The following is a 20285-nucleotide window of genomic DNA, read 5'->3' on the forward strand; positions in this document are numbered from 1 at the left end:
CTTCAGAAGACTCCCTCTAGACAATTCCTGGCATTTTAGCAAAGTCATGCTGATTATTGTGCTATAGAACCTCATTTTATAGAAGGTACTATATATCAAAGAAAACAAGCCTAATTACAAGCACATCATAGACTGCTCTGTGTCTTGAGAACTTCTTGAAATGCCAAAAATGTCACTCTGCCTGCTCCCATGTAAGCATTATAATATAGTCTCTAGTTACATGAGCATAGGAATCATCAGAATTTCTCCCAGGACTTCTCAGGTTCATCCAACAAACCTCCACCTTTTGAGCTATCACAATAACTGTTGATGATAGCATACCTTTTCTCAAATTCCTAGCTAAACTCATGAGCAAGGGAATACCGAGTACCTGTTATACATTCAATTTTGGTATCATTAGGGAACCTCACATGTGCAGTACTTATTGGATCCTTGTTTTCCATGATTACTTCTGTACACAAAATAAAAATCAATAAAATTCAGTCCAAAAATACAAAGGGGATAACCCTCCCCCACTTTCAGATGAGATAGGACAGGAAATTAAATTCATCCCTCCTTACAAGCATGCTTCCTGCAGCCAAAATTCCTTCTGTTCAAAGCTCTACCCTGGGGTCACAGCTGAAACAAGTTGGGAGAGGTTATCCTGATGCTAGCATATGTGAAACATGGAACTGGTCCAGCTCAAATTAAGAAACATTTTCTCAGGTTGTCTTCTGCTGTGACATTGTAGAGGGATACAGAATTTCTTCCCAGGGTTTCTGGATATACAAAGGTGGACAGCCTGTAATGGACAGAAGTGTTGGATAAGGCGTCTACACTGAAGATGGTGGACAGTCTGCGAACGGCCACTGGCCTGTGACCAGTCAGGCCATTAGGACACCAGTCTGCAGTTACTACTGTCTGTAATTATTCATTGGACTTATTTTCCACCTGGGATAGACTGTCACAAAAGCAGAGCCAAATATAATAATGCGCTAGAAAATGACCACAGATTCTAGGACAAATTAGGCCTAGCGCAAAACCCTCTCAAAGTAACATGATGTCTTTATCAGTTTATTGTATTTTCTCCCACTTTTTATCATTATTCCTACACATGCAATGAGAGCTGACAGTTGATAACTCCAGTTCTCCCTGGGGTCTGTAGCGAGCTGGCATAAATGTGACAGTGATCCCAACTGCCTGCTTCAAGAATTCAAGTCCTGGAAAACCTGCAGACCCTGAGTTGCCACCGAAAAAAGTGGCCCCTGTCCCTGATCCTTTTTGACCCCACTGCAACCTCTAGAAGCTAAGGGTGCAATATGTACTAGGTCAAAGCAGCTAGTAACTAAAGCTTCAATTACTCTTTTCAGTTACTTTTAGCTAGGGCGGGAGCGGTAAAGATCAGGAGCAAACAGTCAACATATCAATGTATTATGGAAACATGCAGTGCTTTTAAAGGATATTCTTCACCTTGCACTGCTAAAACCATATAAAGCAACAATCAGCTGCACTGCAGTAAATCCTGCCTCTGCCCTAAAACTTTTTGGCATATTTTTTTTCATTGCACTTGACCACAAAGTTCAATAAAAGCCCTTATACTATCTCTGTGCTTATCACGTACCATTCTAAAGAGGTAGTGCCTGACTTTCTCCCATTCAGCACAAAAAATCCTACGGGTGATGGAGGTATAAAAAGGTACAGGCACTACTGATAATCTCCTTTACTTCCCTGACTATTCAGTCCTGTTGTGAACTGTTAAGTCACGTCAACTTACATTTCAGTGGTACTTCACCTTCACCATTTCCGTTAGGAGATAGTAAATGCTATATAACTGTACGTAATTATTTCAAAAGGATAATCCCTGAATGAGGGAATTATATTTTATTTTATTTTTCTGAACTGCTTCAAAAGGCAGCGTCAGGAATTCAATGCTAATTGTCATGTTTCCAATAACATTAGGCTCACAAACAAAAGACCACAGGAATAGCCTTCCTCTTTAAGGAGAGCCCTAAAATTCAGCTGAGATTAAAGGGAATCTTCTTCGTAATGACAGCTGAATTGCTCTGTGGTATCTCCTTCATGTAAACGTCAGAGATATAGGAACACAGTCCACCTCTATGACGCCAGAAGGCTATCTACATGCCTTTGAAGTGCTTTCCCGCACTCTTTTTGTTTTTAGATGAATGAGTCTCTTTCAAACAAACGGGTGAAAGTGTTGGCTAATAATGCCTTTATCTAATAGTTGTTGGTTAATATTTCATCTTTCTTTTGATTTGTTTCAAGATGATAACCGTAAATCTTTTTTCTGGTATATTAGCACCGAGTAGGATGCTAGAGAGAGATTCTCCATTTATTGATAAATAAAATAGTTTTCTTTTTAAATAATGAAAAACATGGTCAATATGTAAAAAAATGATGCATGGTTCATACAAATTTATTTTGCCTCAACATCTCAAAAGGTTCTCTCTCAGAGGGCACATTTAAATTTTAAAATGAGAAATAGAAGTTTGTGACTAAATGCTTTCAAAGGGTGGAATGTAGACATGACTTCTGAGATGTTTAGTACTTTCACGTCATCACAACATATAAACTCTTAGAAGCCTGGAAGTTTCAAATAACACAGGAAGGCAAAAGAAAAACCCACATGGTACACAGTAGGAAACTCTAAACCTAACCAGGATAAATATGTTTACAGCTAATCATTACCCATATGCCTCGGAAGTATAAATGGAGTTAAACTCTGGTATTTCAGAATCAAATTAACATATTATATCTGCCTGGTAATACATATCTTAACGTATTATATCAGCATCAGTGATGCTGAATGAATAGCCATTTTTTTAGTGCTGAATAATTATTCTCAGAAAGTAATTTTGGAACCACGTAAAAGCTATCTCTCTTCTTCCTTCCCTCCTGCCCACCCACCCCAAAATAAAAACAGTATTAAAAGGAACAGGAAAATCTTTTGCTCAGAATTCACATATCACTTCGTACTTTGAAGAAAAAAAAATAAATCAAATAATCTCTTGGGCTGCCATAAAAATACCCAAACATACACCCTAACCCAACCCTTTGCCCACTCCGCCCATCCAGCTTTTTTAATATCATATTTTAATGTAAGCCATCTGAAAGCATGTATGATTTCTACAGTCTTTTTCTTGCTTTTGTTTCATCATGATAAACTGAAGCTCATGTGATTCACACATGATGTGATGGGACAAAATACACTGGAAATTATTTTTGCCACATCATGCATCTTTTCTATAATTCCATTGAGTAGAAAATTTTCTTTCCAAGCAATAATATACCTCTAGCTGATAAAGTCATACAAGCACATGAATAGCAAGGAAGCAAAAAAATGGTGATCTTAAACATAAAACTACTTTTATGAAGCATTTTGATGAACACTAGCAAGAGACATAATGTAATTATTGTGGCTATTAGGCTGTTATTTATGTCAAATTTGTTGCTTTTGTTGCTTCAGAAGTATTTTAGGCTTATAGAACTCTTGAGAGTCTATCAAATGTACTGGCAGATGCAACAAGTAAGAGAATGAGGCAATAACTCACTGCTGTTACAACATGAAAACTAAATGTTAAATAACTAGATCTGAAAATGAGAAATATAGGGCACTAAGGATAAGATATAAATGTAATAAAGTATCGTGTAGGAAAATCAAAGGCAATGCTGCCATATGTTTTCCTGTCGCCTGTTATTATCTAATATCAAGTTAATTTCTTGTATGATAAAAGTGTTAAGAAAATTAAGCATTGAAATATGGTATCATGAAAAAAATGAGTCACGCAGGAACAAATGAAGGATATAGCACAGAAAACACTGTCAATTGTCTCTTACTGTGTCAATATTATCACAGACTGATTCAGTCACTCATAGTTCGAAATGAAGATAAGTTTCTCTACTAACAGTAGGACCAGCCCAGCTTCTGGTTTCAGGTAGCGTAAGCCAATAAATCCTTCGATGCCACAGAACTTAACCCAAAAGTGCAAGTGGATAGGTATCAGAAGAAATGCTACCTTTGTAACATTTCCAACAATAACAATAGAGAAAAGGAAATTACTGAGGAAAGCTTATCCATGATATAGTTCAAACACATTTGGAGATAAAGCAGTAAAGTCATATCCAGACATTAAGGTTCTACTCAGAGATGGCCAAGCTTTGTCTACAATTATTTTGCATTTGCTTGGATCAATGGTCTCATTCCTGCCATAAGCACAGAGAACAATAATGTATTCTCCAACAGAATAACAAACATTTGTACCCAAAAATATGAACATCAATAAAATATTCTAAGAGGGTCATGACACCCATTATTATCATATCAGAACATCTTGCTTAGTGTCTCCAAAGCAGCTATGGATACAGGAAAGTGCTATCAATCATGGTTTGCAGTAGAGGAAAATCCAATAAATCCACATCTTTAGCCACTGCAATAATTTTCCAGCCCCATCCCACCTGGCATGCTTCCAGTCCAACAGGAAGCATGGGAGAAGAACAGACAGGAATCCAGAACTTCCACTTTTGGTTATTCTTCTTCTCAATCATCACTAGCACAGCAGAGATGCTCACTTTCAGGTACAATGTGAAACAGCAGTAACCCAAGAAAACATTCCAGAAATGCAGTACTCCTTTAATCTCATCTTTCTATTCTATTCACTTCATTACAGGAGGAATTAAGAAAAAGAGAGACCAGCTAGCTTTCAAAGGAAAGAAGTAAATGATGATACATATTAGGATGTATCTCCCTGATTTAATCAGAGTTTAAGTGTTTCCCAAGTCACATTTCTGAGTCACTGATTAGTTCCCATCACACCATTTTCTATTTGGTTTTTTAGTCATCTGCATGACAATAGAGATGGAAGATAGATGATTCACAAAGAAGAACAGAAGTGCCGTACAGATGCTACAAGTAGTAAGCCCATCTAATAATCTCATGGGTCAGGATTTAGAGTGTTACAAAATTATTATTGCCCAAGAATGAAATCAGAAGAATTGGGGAGAACTTTATAATTGCTTCACCATTAATCTGGAACACTGTCGCAAGCCCATAATAAGCAAGGCACCGAGAACTTCAAATCATATTTGACAGATGGGCTTAATTAGTTATTCTCACACAGACTCATAATATTTGCTGTTAATATTCATTCTAAAACACCCTGCTGGCTGTGATAATATTTATATGTTAATCCTGTTACGATAAGCTTTCAGTGCCAAAACCTCTCCAAATAAAATGACTGATATATTTCAAACTTCGATAAATAAATGCTCAGGCATCCTGGTTAAGTTTGTCACTTGCACAAGTGCCTTCTTAATCCACGAAATTACACCTGTCACAGTAAGTTAGCTTTATTAACACTATTTTCTGATCCATGTAAAACTATCAGAAACACAAAGGTATTGAATCTTTAGTTAATTAACATTGCCACCTTTGCATTCACATGATCAGATCTCTGGTTTTTAAGAGTAATTAAACAATATGCAAACAGAGTTTGTCGAATTTCTAAATAAACTATGGAGGCAAACAATTTGGTAAGAGACATCAATATTTAGCTGTTACCCATTGTGCATATTTAGTGACATCAAACATGTTTAGATAAGGAAAAAAGTGTTTCCCCCAAAACATTGAACACGCTCTCTTCCCCCATATAATGCTTGATCTTACTTCTTAAAATGAATAGCAAACCAGGTATGACTAAATTTAACGAGGAAAACAACATACTGAATAATACATTGTAAATATTTCGCATTTGTTTACAATGAAGAAGAAGTTCTCAAAAGTGAAAAAAACCCACAAAATCTCAACTGAGAACTCAGATGGAATAAGTCAAACCAGAAGTTATATAAGATTTCCACATATACCTTGTCTTCACTTGATTTTCTTTCCAGTAAAATCTAATATGTATATGAACTCACATTTCTTTTCATAAATGTGAAGCAATGCTTATACTTGGCATGTGAAAGTACACAGAATCCACAACCACTGCATGAAAGGTGACATAATTTATTTTTTTGTATACAAGGGGTCATTTTGAAGGCTTGCCGCTGAATGATGAATAACGAAGGGAAGTAAGTTGCCAAGCTTCAATTCACCCATGAGGTTGCATTATATTTTCCTGATGAGGAAATCAGGCAAATGCACTCTATGGATCCAACAAGATAAAGTGTGATGGAAAACTCATCGTTGAAATAATCTTTGATTTTGATCCAATGCCCATTTCAGTCAATGAAAACATTCACACTGTCTTCAAATAGCTTTGAACTGGGGTTTTAAAGAATGTGTCTGACAGATCATGCTAGACAGTAGGAAGCTCTGACCTTGGCATATATACACATTGCTTCTTTGACCAATAAAATTCAGTCAGGTACAAGACAATATATGGTTTAGATGAGAAAATTCAGGATACTCTAGCAGGGAAATTGTGTAGAATCTGAGTTATAATAAAGAGAAAGTGCTTTATGTCATGATTATAACAGGAAATACTTCCCTTCCTTTTTTCGTATACCCAGTTTGCAAAGACAAGAAACTTCCTAGTTATTAGGCTCAGACAGTATCTATTTTAAAATTCTAAACCACATAATAAATCCCCAAAGCCTATAAGATTTTGTAAAATTTCAGAGAACAGCAGAGAACTTCCATTTTATATGGCAAGTTTTCTAACAGCAATGCCAAACACAATACATATGCTGGCAGTCAGATCCTTATAAATATGCACTTGACATACAGTTCCATAAAAAATGAACAAGCAGCAGCAAATGATATAAAAATGTATTCATTAAAGCAATCAGTTGTGATTAGAAAAGGAACATCCACCTGCCAGATGAAGGCTGCTTAAGACAGGTAGGTCAGTGTCTTATCTAAGTTGTACAATTGGAATGGAAAATAGAAAATCTATTCTCTTCTGCAGATTAAAAATTCATATAAATCTCACCAACAAAAATGTGGGTTTGATACCAGAAATATGTTTTAGTTTCCTTTGGATATAAAAAAAAAAAAAAAAAAAAAAAAAAAAAAAAATCACCAAAAAAACCCTAAGCAAAAATAAAAAACCCAACCAAAAAACCCCACCACAAACAGCCCTGTAATTACCCCCTGCTATAATGGCTGGCAGCAAATAATTTGAAGAGATTTAACCAGACACAACTGAATTCTAAGATACAAAACATGTTCTTCTAAATACTCTGTGAAAGCAATATTTCCTGCTAGTTTTAACTTCCTTTGAGTATTAGGATTGAATAACATATTGTTCAAAATGTATGTGGTAGAATTAGCAACGAACTACAAAATAAAGACAGCCAGAGCTTTTCCAAAAGCATTTTCATCATGTGCTGTAATAAAACTTAGTAAAATCATGGCAAAATGCTTTGAAAAGGAAAACCAGCCGTTAGTTATTAAAAGATAGACTGCTGGAAATGATCTACCTGTTTTCAGAGGCAGCAGATTTCCTCTGGCAAACAATAACAGCTGGTGCGTATTTCCCAGTATAATCCATGCTCTCTCTGATGTCCCATAAGTATGGGCTGCTGGCTCTTACACTGAAAATGTTCACACCTTTCTTCACCTTTGCCCTAGGAGGAAAAAGAGGATATTTCACCAATTAGATACAAAATGTCAGCTCGATCTGTTACTTATTTCTTCATTATTTTCTCATTACTGCCCCACAGAAAATGCTACCACTCATTAGAGTTCAACAGTATTACAAGGAAAAGTGATGAGAGAATTAAGAATTTCATATTTTGAAGAAATTATATCAAGATAGAAATCTTATTGAACTAACGGTAATTACAGCTTTAGTCATAGCTAAATTGCAGAGTAGATATGTTCTGGAGCACGCTCCTCACCCCTGCTCTTCCGTTATCCACACTGTGGGCACCACTGAGCATGTTAAGGCTCTCTTGTGACTAGAAGTTATTGTATTGTAGAGGAAAGTGTCATTTTTGTCACAAAAGAAGTCAGGTTCTTGCTGAGGCTTATATCTGGAGTGAGGACCCATTGCTACGTCTCATCTTACAAGCAAAATCTACCTTTTCTTTTCCTGCCTCCCCAGATTACTCAAAGATGACATTTCCTATCTTTGCTCTAATTTTCATCATCTTTCTGAGTCCATGACATTTCTTCATTTTCTTTTAATATTGTTGGGTTTAACTGTTCTATCAGCTCTGATCCTAAAAATACTTAGAAATACTCTTATTTTTCCACAAGCGACTAGTTTCTTTGGAAGTCTGTTTCTATATATCAGGTTAAAGAATAGGAAAAGCCGTATGACAAAGCGTTACAGTCATGACAACGGGACTGGCTCCTACTGAGAAGTACTTTCTGCTCCTCATGTATTAGCATAATACTTCTGGTTTTGAATAACCAGTGGAGAACAGCAACAATATATATGTATTTTTAAATATTTGTTTTATGTCCTCTTAGCAGGTGTTGCATTCCTTAATTCTTTCTCTCCCTTTCTTTAATTAAATATCTAAATTTTAATCTTAAGACACTACTGAATTAGTCCACAGCTATATAACTTTGGCCAATTTACTGAATTAGGAGTTTCTGGTGTTGTTAACTTTTGGTTTCTGAATGTGTTTACAAAAACAAGAAGTCCATTGTGGTCAAACAGCCTCATATATGAGCTGTCAGGAAATGACAGTTTAATTATATTTGCTTAAAATCTCATACACAAAATCCATTCAGTGTTATGGCAAGTTCTCCATTCTGGGCAAAAAACCAAAAAGGTATGTGATTTTTTGTATGAACAGCTGCTGCCACGCAGAGATGCTAACATCAGTAAAACAAGTACTACCAGCTCTGCCTCTGCATGAAATTACCTGTGAAATCTTTGAAGGACAACATCCACACAGAAGTTTTCAGAATAAAAAGCCAAAGGATTCCTTCAACTGTCTTGGACAAAAAGGGTTATCTCAGTTCTCCTACTACTAACTCAATAGCAGTGCCTGTGATTTCCTTAGCACACCTGGAAGATTTAATACATGAAGGCTGCCAATCTGTGTTCAAGTTCTTCTATGCTAATTTCACAACATGTATTTTAAGTAGGTGCAGTTACTGCTCCTAGACTACAAACATTCCTCAGGATCAACGGTCAAAGAAGAGTGGAAATTAAACTGCATTCCTGGCATCTTAGAGAAAGAGAGGGAGACAGAAAAAGGCCAGACAATCTGGATGAAACATTTTTCAGCATATGTCTTTAGCTATTCCTAGTGACCAGCATCTGGTCCCACCTTTCTGTTCCACATCAAGAAAGGAAAGCTGCTGGGTGTCATCTAAGACCAATGATAGAAAAGTAATTTCCACTTCACGGGGGAAGTGAGGGTGGCTCAGATCTCTCCAAGTTAACCTGGCTGTGATTAAGAAGCTCATACCCACCCTTCCAGCTCTCTAATGTGGTCACTGTCTCTCCAGCAGTTGATGACGGCTGATGAGAAGGTGTTGGTGTGGGATTTGGGCCACAAAATTGTGTTTGAAAAGGCAACTGTCTCGATGGAGCCAATTCACTGTGCTTGGCTCCAGCACAGGACAGTAACTGAACCCCTCACAGCCAAAGACTGCTTGCAAGGACGCAAGTGAGTGGCTGGTTTCATGTCACAAAGCCACACGTCCCTGGAGCCTGTGCTGTGTGGAAGCTTACCTTTGTGTAAGGCTCACCCCTCAGGTCTGCCACGCAGGTCTAATAAACCATTGGTGTAGCGCGCAGTATATTTGATCAGTAACTGATTGCTGCCCCCACCGTCAGCGCACGCCAATGAGTATGCCTAAGATTTCTCTGGGTCGTGGAGCCTCCCTGGGACACGTGAAGGAACTCTGATCCTGCTGTGAGATGTTTGGACAAAGATACTAAAACTTTGACTTCTCCTGGACAGGATTTCGGGATGGGGGGGAAGGGTACATGTCCTGGAAACCCAAGCAGACAGCAGCCTTACATAAAAGAAACCATTTTCCCATGACTGGAGGTTAAGAGCAATTACTATGTCACAATTGCTACTTAAAAACACACAACAGATTATATTGACTGTACAACAGCTATGGTTTTGAATGGTTTATTAACAAAACTGGTAGGGAATCAAGGAAAAAGCAGCCTTAGATGATAGCATAGTCTAACTTGCTCTGCTGGCACAGTATGAAATAGCTTTACTGCAAAAGCTGTGCAGGGTCTCAGTACTGCTAGGTAAACACACACTGAAAATATTTCTCACTTATTTTTCAAAAAGCATTTAAAAACAGATTAAATGAAGCGTACAAACACAGACACATAACTGATACCATCATCTGATTTTCTGTGTGCATTCCTTTAACTGCCGGAGCAATGAGGTAAACCAGAAAAATGGACACAAAACCAGCAAGACAAGCTGATTTTGTTTATCCTTGACATTCACTTTACCCAATGACAAACTGCCATCCTGCACTAATTTCTGATGTTTCAAAACAAATGCAGATCCTTGTATACACTCCTTGGGGTAATTGCAGACTATGGATCAGGATTTCTTAGGAGAGTTTCTGCTAAGGTCTAATTTAGTCGTCTATTAAAAGCCCCAAACCCCTAATTTTACTGAAAACAATAACACAACAAGATTGTTGTTTTCTACAGAATTAGAGGTTAGGAACTCTTTTTGAAGAATCAGTTAACTATAATTCTATAATTAGCACAAAACCTTCAATTCCATGATCCCAGGAAATGCTTTTTCTTCCAGTATGTCTCAATACTGTGTTTGCCAGTGTTGGGGAATTGCAGAATTTTATTCACCCAATTTACAATGGCAGTAGCACTTTGCAATTACCGAAGAATGACCTGGATGAAACAGGGTTAATAATAACTGAAGGTATGTTATTTGTCAACAGATAAAACTGAAGATACCTGAGGTAAAAACACTGTAACTGCTGTCAGGGCTCAATTACTTTCTTGCAAATCTGCTTTATTGAATTGCCTGGCTGTCACAGGGCAAGCTGGGTCTTTGACCCTTCAGTTGCTCTTGAGAGTACTCACGAGACAGCCTCTTGGTTCAGCCACAGTTCAGCCTACTAAGATTTCTCTACTGCAATACACAAATAGGTGCATGACAAAGCTTTTTCATACATTTGCTCACAGTTAACGGCCTAGGTACAACAGACTGTACCTTTGCTTAAAACGCTGTGGTGGGGCAGCAGCAGGTAAAGTTGTTCAAGTATTTTGTGCCCATCACTTCACTTTGGGCCAGATTCTACTTTGGAAGAGGGGAGGAAAGAAAGGACTTATTAAACATTTCGATCATGGCTGATTTTGGATGGCTGGCTTTTCTCAAACAAGGAGCCTTCCCAACTAAACACTTTCATAGGTATTTCTACAAGCTGTTATTTACCTCTGGATCACTGCTCACAGTGCAGCACATCAGTTACTGAGACTCCTAAGTAGCTCACCCCTTGCACCAAATCAATCATGGCAAACAAAGCCCTTGGGAGTCCTCAATCCCTGAAAACCCATCAGTGCTGACAGGCTACAAATCAGGGGAAGGGAGAAAGAAAAAAACATAGAAGGGACTCCCAGAATCAATACATCACACCTGAAATCAAGGGAATACATCTCCTAAGTGCATAAAGATAGCGATTCCCAATTCTGTCTCATGACCTACTAAACACTATGTTTACTATAGTGATAAAAGAGGCTTCAACTTGACCAATTAAAATGCAGGCAACATCCTCTTCCATTTATCAAAGCGTCTGTTTTAGCATCTCCCAGTTTTTGCAGTTTACAACCAGTTAGCGCTTAGCTTTCAGCCCATGTCATTACTGCAGGCTGGTAATGGCTGTGAAATTGTTACTTAAGTGTTGTATAAAGTAGAACAGCTGGCTGGTGAAAAATAACAGCATTACAGCACGTGTGCTCCTAAATGCCATAGTACAATGTCAACAAAGCGTCTGGTTTGAAGCACCACAGGGGATGGAAAGAGAGAGCGAGAGCACACACGCGCAAATTCACCCTCAAGAGGTGCGAGAGATCAAAGACAAGGAGCGTGCAGAAGCTGCAGATATCCTGCCACAGGCAGGACTCCCCTCTCCACACTTTCCTCCTGACAGTGTCCTGCATGTAGCATACTAATAGCACACATCGCTCCATTCCAAAACAAAGTGCAAATAAACAGGGAATCTAACCCCTAAACGGCTCTAAAAAAAATATGGTTTAGACCCATGACATTGAATCGAGTTTTTTATTACTGTGAGCGCTCAGGGCAAAGATCTGTGGGAACCTTTCATGCTCCTTCCGAGAAAGTGAGCTACTTTCAACATCAAAGGAATAAAAAGAAAAGGGAGGCTGTTAACACAGGTGCTACTGCTGGTTATCATCTTGTTACCAGTGGTGACTACAAGGTGGCAGATAAATAGTGTGCAGAGAGGTACATTTTTGAGAGCTTCTAGGCACCTAACAGCCGTTGCAGTGGGCTCTGAATTTGCCTTGTCATCGTATCTCCCCAAAGCACTTCAGAAATAACTTGAAGGGGTTTCTATTTGTATTTATCTCTAGTGCTTTTCCCCCAGAGCCTAACCTTAACCCAGCAACAGAGAGACACCAAAGCAGTGTTTAGCTGTGCAGGATGGCAGTCTTCGCTTTGCTAATATTTACCACCTTTGGACAGCAGGGACGGCAGTAAGAGGTGTAGGAGAGGCTTTCCTCCCACCAGTCCATTTCAAACCAAAGGCAAGCAAAATGTGAGCAGAAAGGGACCTGACCATAGCTCTTCATGTCATAAGATGAAGAAAACGGATTCATTTCCACTCACTGGAAAGTCTAACGCACTGACCTAAGACAGCAGCAAAATACTCCCTGCAAGAACCCCTGAAAGTGTTCACGGTCCTAACATGTAAATGCCCAACATATGTCATTGACCAGACCCCATTTTTGCTGATGGTCATGGGTTGCTCTTCATGCAGGCTCTTTCCAGTGACATCACCTCTTGATACGATAACATATTACTGCTGCTGGAGGTGGAAACATGTAGTCTGTGTTTCCTGGAGCTCCACTGATGTGAGCTTCAAAGAGGCTGAAAAGCTAAAATAGCCATCCTCCAGACTCTAACTGTGAACTGACAGAGCTCATCAGAGTCTTTCTGAAGACCAGAATTAAATGTCATAGCTTGAGAATCAGGTAGTATGGGACTGGATGCTACCATGGGATCTAAAAATCTAGACAGCAATTTTGGCATGACTAAGCTGTAGATCTATTCAAAGAATTCCCAGGTAGCTGTCTCTTGCTGGCAAGTCAGTAAGAGCGGAATGATCACTGTCTCAAAGCTAACACTTGGCGTATATTAAATGCAGTCATCCTCTGCAGTGTCTGAGGTCGTTCTCTTGCTGCATGTTGCATAAATGAGACATTTTGATACCAGAATGCTTCAGTCTGACATTTACATCCTTATGTTTCACCTCCTGTAAACAACTTCCCCCCCCTCAAGAGGCTTGATTCTACTAAGCAATCCCAGGACCAGTTCCGTTCTCTTTTCAAGCATGGAAAAAGGAATATGTGTTACTGCCCACCATCATCATCCTTCAGACTATTGGCAATTTTTTTTTGGTTTTGGTTACTTTCAACAGGTTTAGAGAGATGATCTAGAGCCAAAATATATGCTTATGTGGCAGTGACCCATTTCTTACCTTACACTGCTTGTGCTGCACCTGCAGCTATCTGTGCTCAAAGAATCGTATCAAAATGCACTGAAACATTAGATAGCAATGGCAAACAGCAGCAAATTTTCTGCCTTTACTTCCAGACAGGCTTCTTTTTATTTTGGAGTACCCAAATTAAAGACAACACAGGAAAGACAGGTTTCTGAATGCCAGAAAACTAGTAGGCTAATGAATAGCACTGGAATGAGAATTAAGTGTGTTTGTTAGAGAGCACACCAAACATAACGAAAGTAAAAGAGCATGAAGTGTGGAGCCAAGCTTCCTAGTGAAAACAAAAACCAGATGTAATTCAGTGGACAGCAGGCCCCTTTGTCCTTCCAGTCTTCCCGAAAATCTGTACTTGCGGCACACTCTCCTGGTTTGAGAAGTCCTCAATAGATGAGGGCTTCTTGGTATCGGAAGACACCACTTCTACGTCAGCCAGTGCTGGAACTTTGTGTTACTGTGGAGGGTTCTTGTAGCAAAACAGAAATCAGGGTAAATACTTTTAGCATAAGTGTTCCAGTCACTTCCTTTTGCAAAAGCATTTTTTCTCCTATTGATTCTAAAGACTGACCTGGACACATTTCTTATATAAACAGAGCTCATCCAATTAACCACTCCACGGTGCAAGGAGGACTGGTTGGAATTTGCGTTCCCAGCATTTCCACTTCTAATTTTATGTACAACGTTAAGGTGATGCTAAATTTATACACTTTAAGGCCATACTCTTCTTTTGCCTCCCTCTGCAGTTCCATTGCTCTTTACGGCTGAAGCTATTATAGGACAGAACTTGAGCCTGAAAGAGATTCATCTCTTTGAACATCAATCAAAAATAAAATCTCTCTGTCATTGAGAAAACAGGCAGAACTCAGCCTGTTTTTGTTAAACTTAAGGCTTATTTGCAGTGAGTGGATGAAAACCAAATGTACAAAGGCTTTCTGGATTCGTATCTATCACGAACCCCTGAAGAAATAGATCGTTAAAAAAAAAAATGTTTTGCCTATCAAGAGCAAGCCCTTATGGTTTAAACTCTTTCAGTGGAAGAAACTGTATTTGAGAAGGGCCCATTTAAACAAACTGGTTTAGAACTGACTAAACAAAATTGCAGCTTTCTCAGTGCAACAGGAATGACATATCACAAAAAATTAGGTCATGTAGTAAGACACGTCATACTAACCATCTGAATGTCTGGCTTTTAATTTCATAATCAATTTTGGCATGGCCTATAAAAGGTAGGATTTGGATGCCAGGATTTAATGTACAGAGCTGGCTTCCATAAGGTTTTTTGTTTTGTTTTGTTTTTCCCCGTTGAATACTACATGTACAAACCAGTGTTGTCAGTTGTTTTCAGAGAAGATGCCTCAAAGTTTCTTCAGATTACACTAATAGTTTCACTGATTGAAAATCCAAAACAGAAGAGAACCGGGAGTCCCTGAGATACTGATGGAGTTAGAATAATTTATGGAGAGCGGTCTAGCACAACATAAGCTATTTAAAGCTGTATAATATACCCACAAACTCTTATTAAGGTCTGTGGTTTCCAGCCCTGTGAGACAGAAACCAGTTATCATTATGCATCACCATGAAAGCAGATTAAAATTAAATCAATCTGTTTATCTATGGGTTTGCAATGCAGCTTTTCTAAAGCATAACATGTTCTCCATCTAATTAACATTTCAGGAGGAAAAACCATTCCACCCAGACACTAAACTACCCTCACTGAAATGGAGATATTACAAAAATATAGGCCAGGTGGATTTATAACAAAATTTAATTAGCAAAAGGGCACGCGACCTATTTAGGCTTCAAAAGTTGAATTGTGCATATCAGGAGTTAAATAAAATAAATCTCTTTGTAATATGTATCTCTTGGACTTGCCAAAATTGTCTATTGTGCTTACAGTTTATGTGCATGCACACAGTTGCATATATATGTATACATGCATGCATTACACACACAGATTTAGATTTTATTCCTGTGGCTTTCAAAAAGAAAGTCCTTATTAAAAACATATTTTGCAAAACATAAAATGCACAAGTCTGGAGAATTAAAGGGAAAGAATGCATACAAATCAATTTAAAACAGAAACAAATATAGAGTTTGTAGCTCTGACCTCTATTCACTTACCAAACAAGCTGTGAGAGGGCCCGATCCTCAGTGGGAACCAGAACCCTTCGTGGCCTGCAGAACTGGATTGTTTTGTTTCAGAAAGATCCTGAATTAATCTCAGGAAGCAAATCTTAGGAGTTATGAGAGTAATAAGAATAGTACTGTGCCTCCCCAGGGACCCCAGCAACGGTCATCTTGGGACTCCCAACGTGAAGGAAAAGTCAGAAACAGGTACTTTTGTTCATAAACTCCATGTCTGTGTCAGCCAGCAGTCTGGCTGGTGCACTCTTCTGCTAATTCCATCTTGTGGACTGTACGTGATGTCAAATAAGTGGCAAAGCAGTAAGAAAGAGGAAAATAGCAGCATTGTAACCTGAAGTGGCACTGCAGAAATGTATGCTACCGGCAGGCAAAAAAAATCTCAGTAATACGATAGGCAAGACACCACTGTTACAACTGACAACATTGCTGTTAGCTGTGTTCTAAGGAGGTATTATTGTGTTAAGGGACAAGCTGGTACTCCTGCCCATAGCCATATCTCAATATGAATTATGAAACAAGCGCAGAGGTGTTTAAGAAGAGATACTGTCTTAAGGTTGATAGTTAGAGGTCAAGGTGAGGAGGTAATCCATGCTCTCTTTTTACTGCAAACGACTCGGCAAATGCAGTGTCGTGACATAACACTGACTTACTGTCACCTCTCCCAGCTGTATGGCACTTTCTTCTACAGGAATAGAAAATTGGGCAATAACGAGCAACAATACTAAACAAAGTAAAATATTTATGTATTCAAGGGTGTGAAGGAAAGGTGTTTGTTTACAGAAATGAAAGGCAAAGATAAATAGTGCTGCCTGCTGATTTAAAGTGGTTGGGAGCCCTGTGGTCTGTTTCCAACTACTGTTTCCAAAATAAATGCAAAAACATGATGTAGGGTCTGAAATATATCCTTCTAAACTGCTTGTAAAAAGAAAACAATGCAACACATCCCTTCCTTTCCTGGCCAAACATTGGCAAAGCTGCTAACAGCACAGCCTGTGCAACCAATGATTTTTTAAATTAGACTTAGATTTAAGAAAGGATAGGAAAAACAAAGCACAGTACTGGGGACTCTGTGCAGTGAAAACAGAGTGCCATTTGCCCCATTTCACAGGTGAAAAACATGGTAGGGAACAGGTACCATACCACAGCGAGCATGTGAGTGAAGTTGGTCATGAGCAACCCCCAGAGAACCACCTAGACCACAAGGTGAGTGTAAGGAAGGATTACCCAGTTATCCATTGCAAGGAAGTAAAACAGAGCATAGAACAACAAAACAGTTTTTTAAGTGCTGTAGGGACATTTGTGTGTGTGTTTATGTACATGTACGTATATTTTTATGCTGAGTGGGCAAGCAACAAGTGGAGAAATTCTTCTGGATTCACTTAAATTGGCTGAGAACATTAGGAGCGCAGTGAATAAAGAAGACAAGGCTGGTGAACCATGCAGTACAAGTCTTTCAAAATAAACAGTTGCAGAAATAGGAATAGAGCTGTATGTTCTCTATGTATACCAAGAAGCAATGGGGTTGGTAAGACTATTTCTTTGGCTTTATCTGCAAAGCAGTGTCTGGTGCAGGACCTTTTTGTTTTGAATTCACACATTAAGACATAGTTGTTGAGGGATGCAGATACTAATCCAGAGCTAAGACCTGGCTAATCACCTTTTTACAAGACTTGAATGGAGGGATGCTGCCAGCAATCAAAACTATAAGAATTTTGACTTACCAAGCAGAATTATCAAGCAGATCAACAACCACTACCCAAACTCCCTTCAATGTGACTTCCAGCTGTCTGATGTTGAGTGAAAAAGAGTGTGCACCCTAAAGCAAATGCTTCAAGGCTGAGGCTAAAATGTACTAGCAATCACAGCAATGTCATAAATGCAGATAGCACGTTTATGTCAAAAGAATCTCCCAAAATGTTCCTGTCCTCTCCTGGAGAGACTCAACTGCACAAATGCTTTGTGAGCCTAATGTTCCTTCCCGGGAGGGCTCACCTCCTGCAGCCCCAGCGCTTGACACCAAATCTGTCTTTTCGGTTCTTCACAGCGACACCTTGAAACTCATGGCACTCTTGGTGAAGGGTTTGGTGCTTGGAGGTGATCTAAAAAAGGTTCTTTACTATAAAGTTTATTTCAAACTTCATAAGCAGGAGAGTTCTGAGATATTTCCAAATCCCATCCTAATGTGAAATGAAACGGCAGTATCACTGAGCAACGAAAGAGAATATTACCTCAACAGTGCTAACGAAGACCGATCAGTGAAAATGACTTAGCACTGTTCCCTAGCAACTTCTCACAGCTGCAGATAAAATCATTTTCTGGACATCACAGAAATTGTGAATACTTAGTTCTCTTACACAGGAATCCTCTCATCCATTGCCTATATGCAGCCCCCTCTAGGAGGTAACCCAGGAGCAATTTACGGCAAGCTGTACCATTACATTAACTTGTCCACAAATTTTTTTTAAAAGACCCAGGAAACCATATGTGCTGCATTTGTCCTTTGTTCAATGACATGTATGTCATGTTCAAAGAATAGCATCAGAGAGACAGAAAAACAGCATATAACAATCTTTGCTGCAAAAATCCTGAGCCTGCAAACCCTTTTTTTGTTTGAAGGTATTTTTCCTCACTCGTGGGAGCAATTCCACTGATTCCCGATGACATTACTTAAGGTTTACAGAATCGGGTCTACAGTAAAGAAAATGTAAAATAAGTGCACAAAGAAAGAGTTCAGATTCTTTAATGGAGAAAAAAGCCTGCATTGCTCCAAAGAGTTGCTATCGGCGTAAAATAGATATTCACTAAGTAATTCAAATAGGAATTTTTGTTATATACATAAAAACTCAGGCTGAACACTATACATCTATACAGACATATTTAACCACCTTTCTGTCATCTGCACGAGTGGCTACCAAAGCAACATTTGCTAAATAATAGCAAGGAGTTCTGCTGCAGGCAAACCCTAATAGCTCAATGAAGCCACTGATGCAGAAGGGAGTTCAATTAATACAAAAATGACACTGCCCAAAATTATTCTGTGTCCTTAATGTAGGGTATATGCAACATTGTCTGTATCCAGCTGCAGCAGTTAACCCTAGTGCATGTCAAAGCACAGTTACAGTTATGATTTTAATACTGGAAGAGCCATAGAAGAGGGCTTGGCTGATCCAAGCAAGCAGAAGCAGAGATCACTTGGAATTACACAAAAACCTCCCTGTCGATTGGTCTCCAGGACAGAGCTATTTTGCAGGAACATAAAGGCAGCTAGTAATCCTCTCCACATATAAATCCTGAAAAACTAATAATTGCATCTCCTCTCAGCCTCAAATTTCATGCATATCCTTGGACTGTTTTATTCTATTTGTGTGTTTTAATATAAGAAAGATGAGAAGGAGTTAGAGACTTCTCATCACAGCATACAATTGTTCTAACAACCCTACTGTGGAACTAAAATGTGTGAGAAACCCCTAATGTCCACCTATCAGTGGTCAAAGTTAAATACATGAGAACTTAAAATACGGACTGAACAAGTATTATAGTGCACGTACATTTTTCTTTTATTTAATATTAAAACTTTGTAGCTTTAGACACCAGGTTTAATGAGTCACAATTTTTGGAGCAAATTGCTTGTTTGAAAACAGAGGTTTTAAAAAGTTTTAGTGATCTGACATACAGGAACCTTACTCATGGCAACGACTGTCATTTTTTACTTCTGCAGAAAAAGCCCAGTAGCAATCAGCCAAAAATGTTAACACTTTAAATCATTTGCAACTTTTAAAAATTCTCTAGGCAGAAGTGACCACTAGGCAGTTGTTTTTGAAAGTAAAAAGGTTGTACCCCTGGCTAGCAGCTGGTAGGACAAAATCTGCTAAGAAATGCGAGCCCTTTTATCAGACAACCAAAACATCAACACAATGGATAAAATGGCTAGCTGATAAAGTGCTGAGAGTGATGGAGTACATGGAGGCTGAAGAAACCATGACAGAGAGAGAAAAATTGCAGAAAGGGAGCCCATGAAAATAACTTAAACTGTAAGTTTATCAGACATTGACTTTCCCTCATTCTTTAAACTATAAGAAATGTGCGCTATAGTTTCAGGAATCTCCATGCTCCTGTTAGACAGTAAGGATTTTACAACACAGCATAACACTACCATTCAGCATGGGAAACCCATATGGTTGTAGTAAGAAGGAAATTAACAGTCTGCCCAGGGATTAAGGCATCGCTCAGATCCAGTAAAACCCCAGTGCCTGTTTGCTTAGCTTCGCCTCTGATCAATTAACTCTTGTGCTTTGCCAAGTGGATGTGCACTCACAAACTCAAACCCCTTTGCGGGTGGTTGACAGTTTTGATAGACTTGTGGTCAAAACTAACGTTCAAAAAAGATTCTCAGTTTCAGCCACACGCAGCAGTCTTCTCCTGACTGTGCACTGAAGCAGGTCTGGGCCATGCACTGTCCCCTCCGGGCCTGGGTCTGGACACCAGATGGGAACAG

At 38.8% G+C, this 20285-nt stretch overlaps 1 protein-coding gene across 2 annotated transcripts in view; it reads right to left on the bottom strand.

Annotated features, from left to right (window-relative positions):
- Positions 1–20285, bottom strand: part of TMEM132D (transmembrane protein 132D) — a 272020-nt gene that overhangs the window by 151114 nt on the left and 100621 nt on the right. For both annotated transcript variants that reach the window (XR_007506767.1, XM_049806377.1), the window contains exon 3: positions 7417–7563. Coding sequence is in view for 1 of the 2 variants with exons in the window: in XM_049806377.1 (XP_049662334.1) it covers positions 7417–7563 (147 nt within the window). In the remaining variant the exon portion in view is untranslated. The remainder of the gene's footprint in view (positions 1–7416; positions 7564–20285) is intronic.

The sequence above is a fragment of the Accipiter gentilis genome, chromosome 7 (genome assembly GCF_929443795.1).
Source record: "Accipiter gentilis chromosome 7, bAccGen1.1, whole genome shotgun sequence".
NCBI classification, from domain to species: domain Eukaryota; kingdom Metazoa; phylum Chordata; class Aves; order Accipitriformes; family Accipitridae; genus Astur; species Astur gentilis.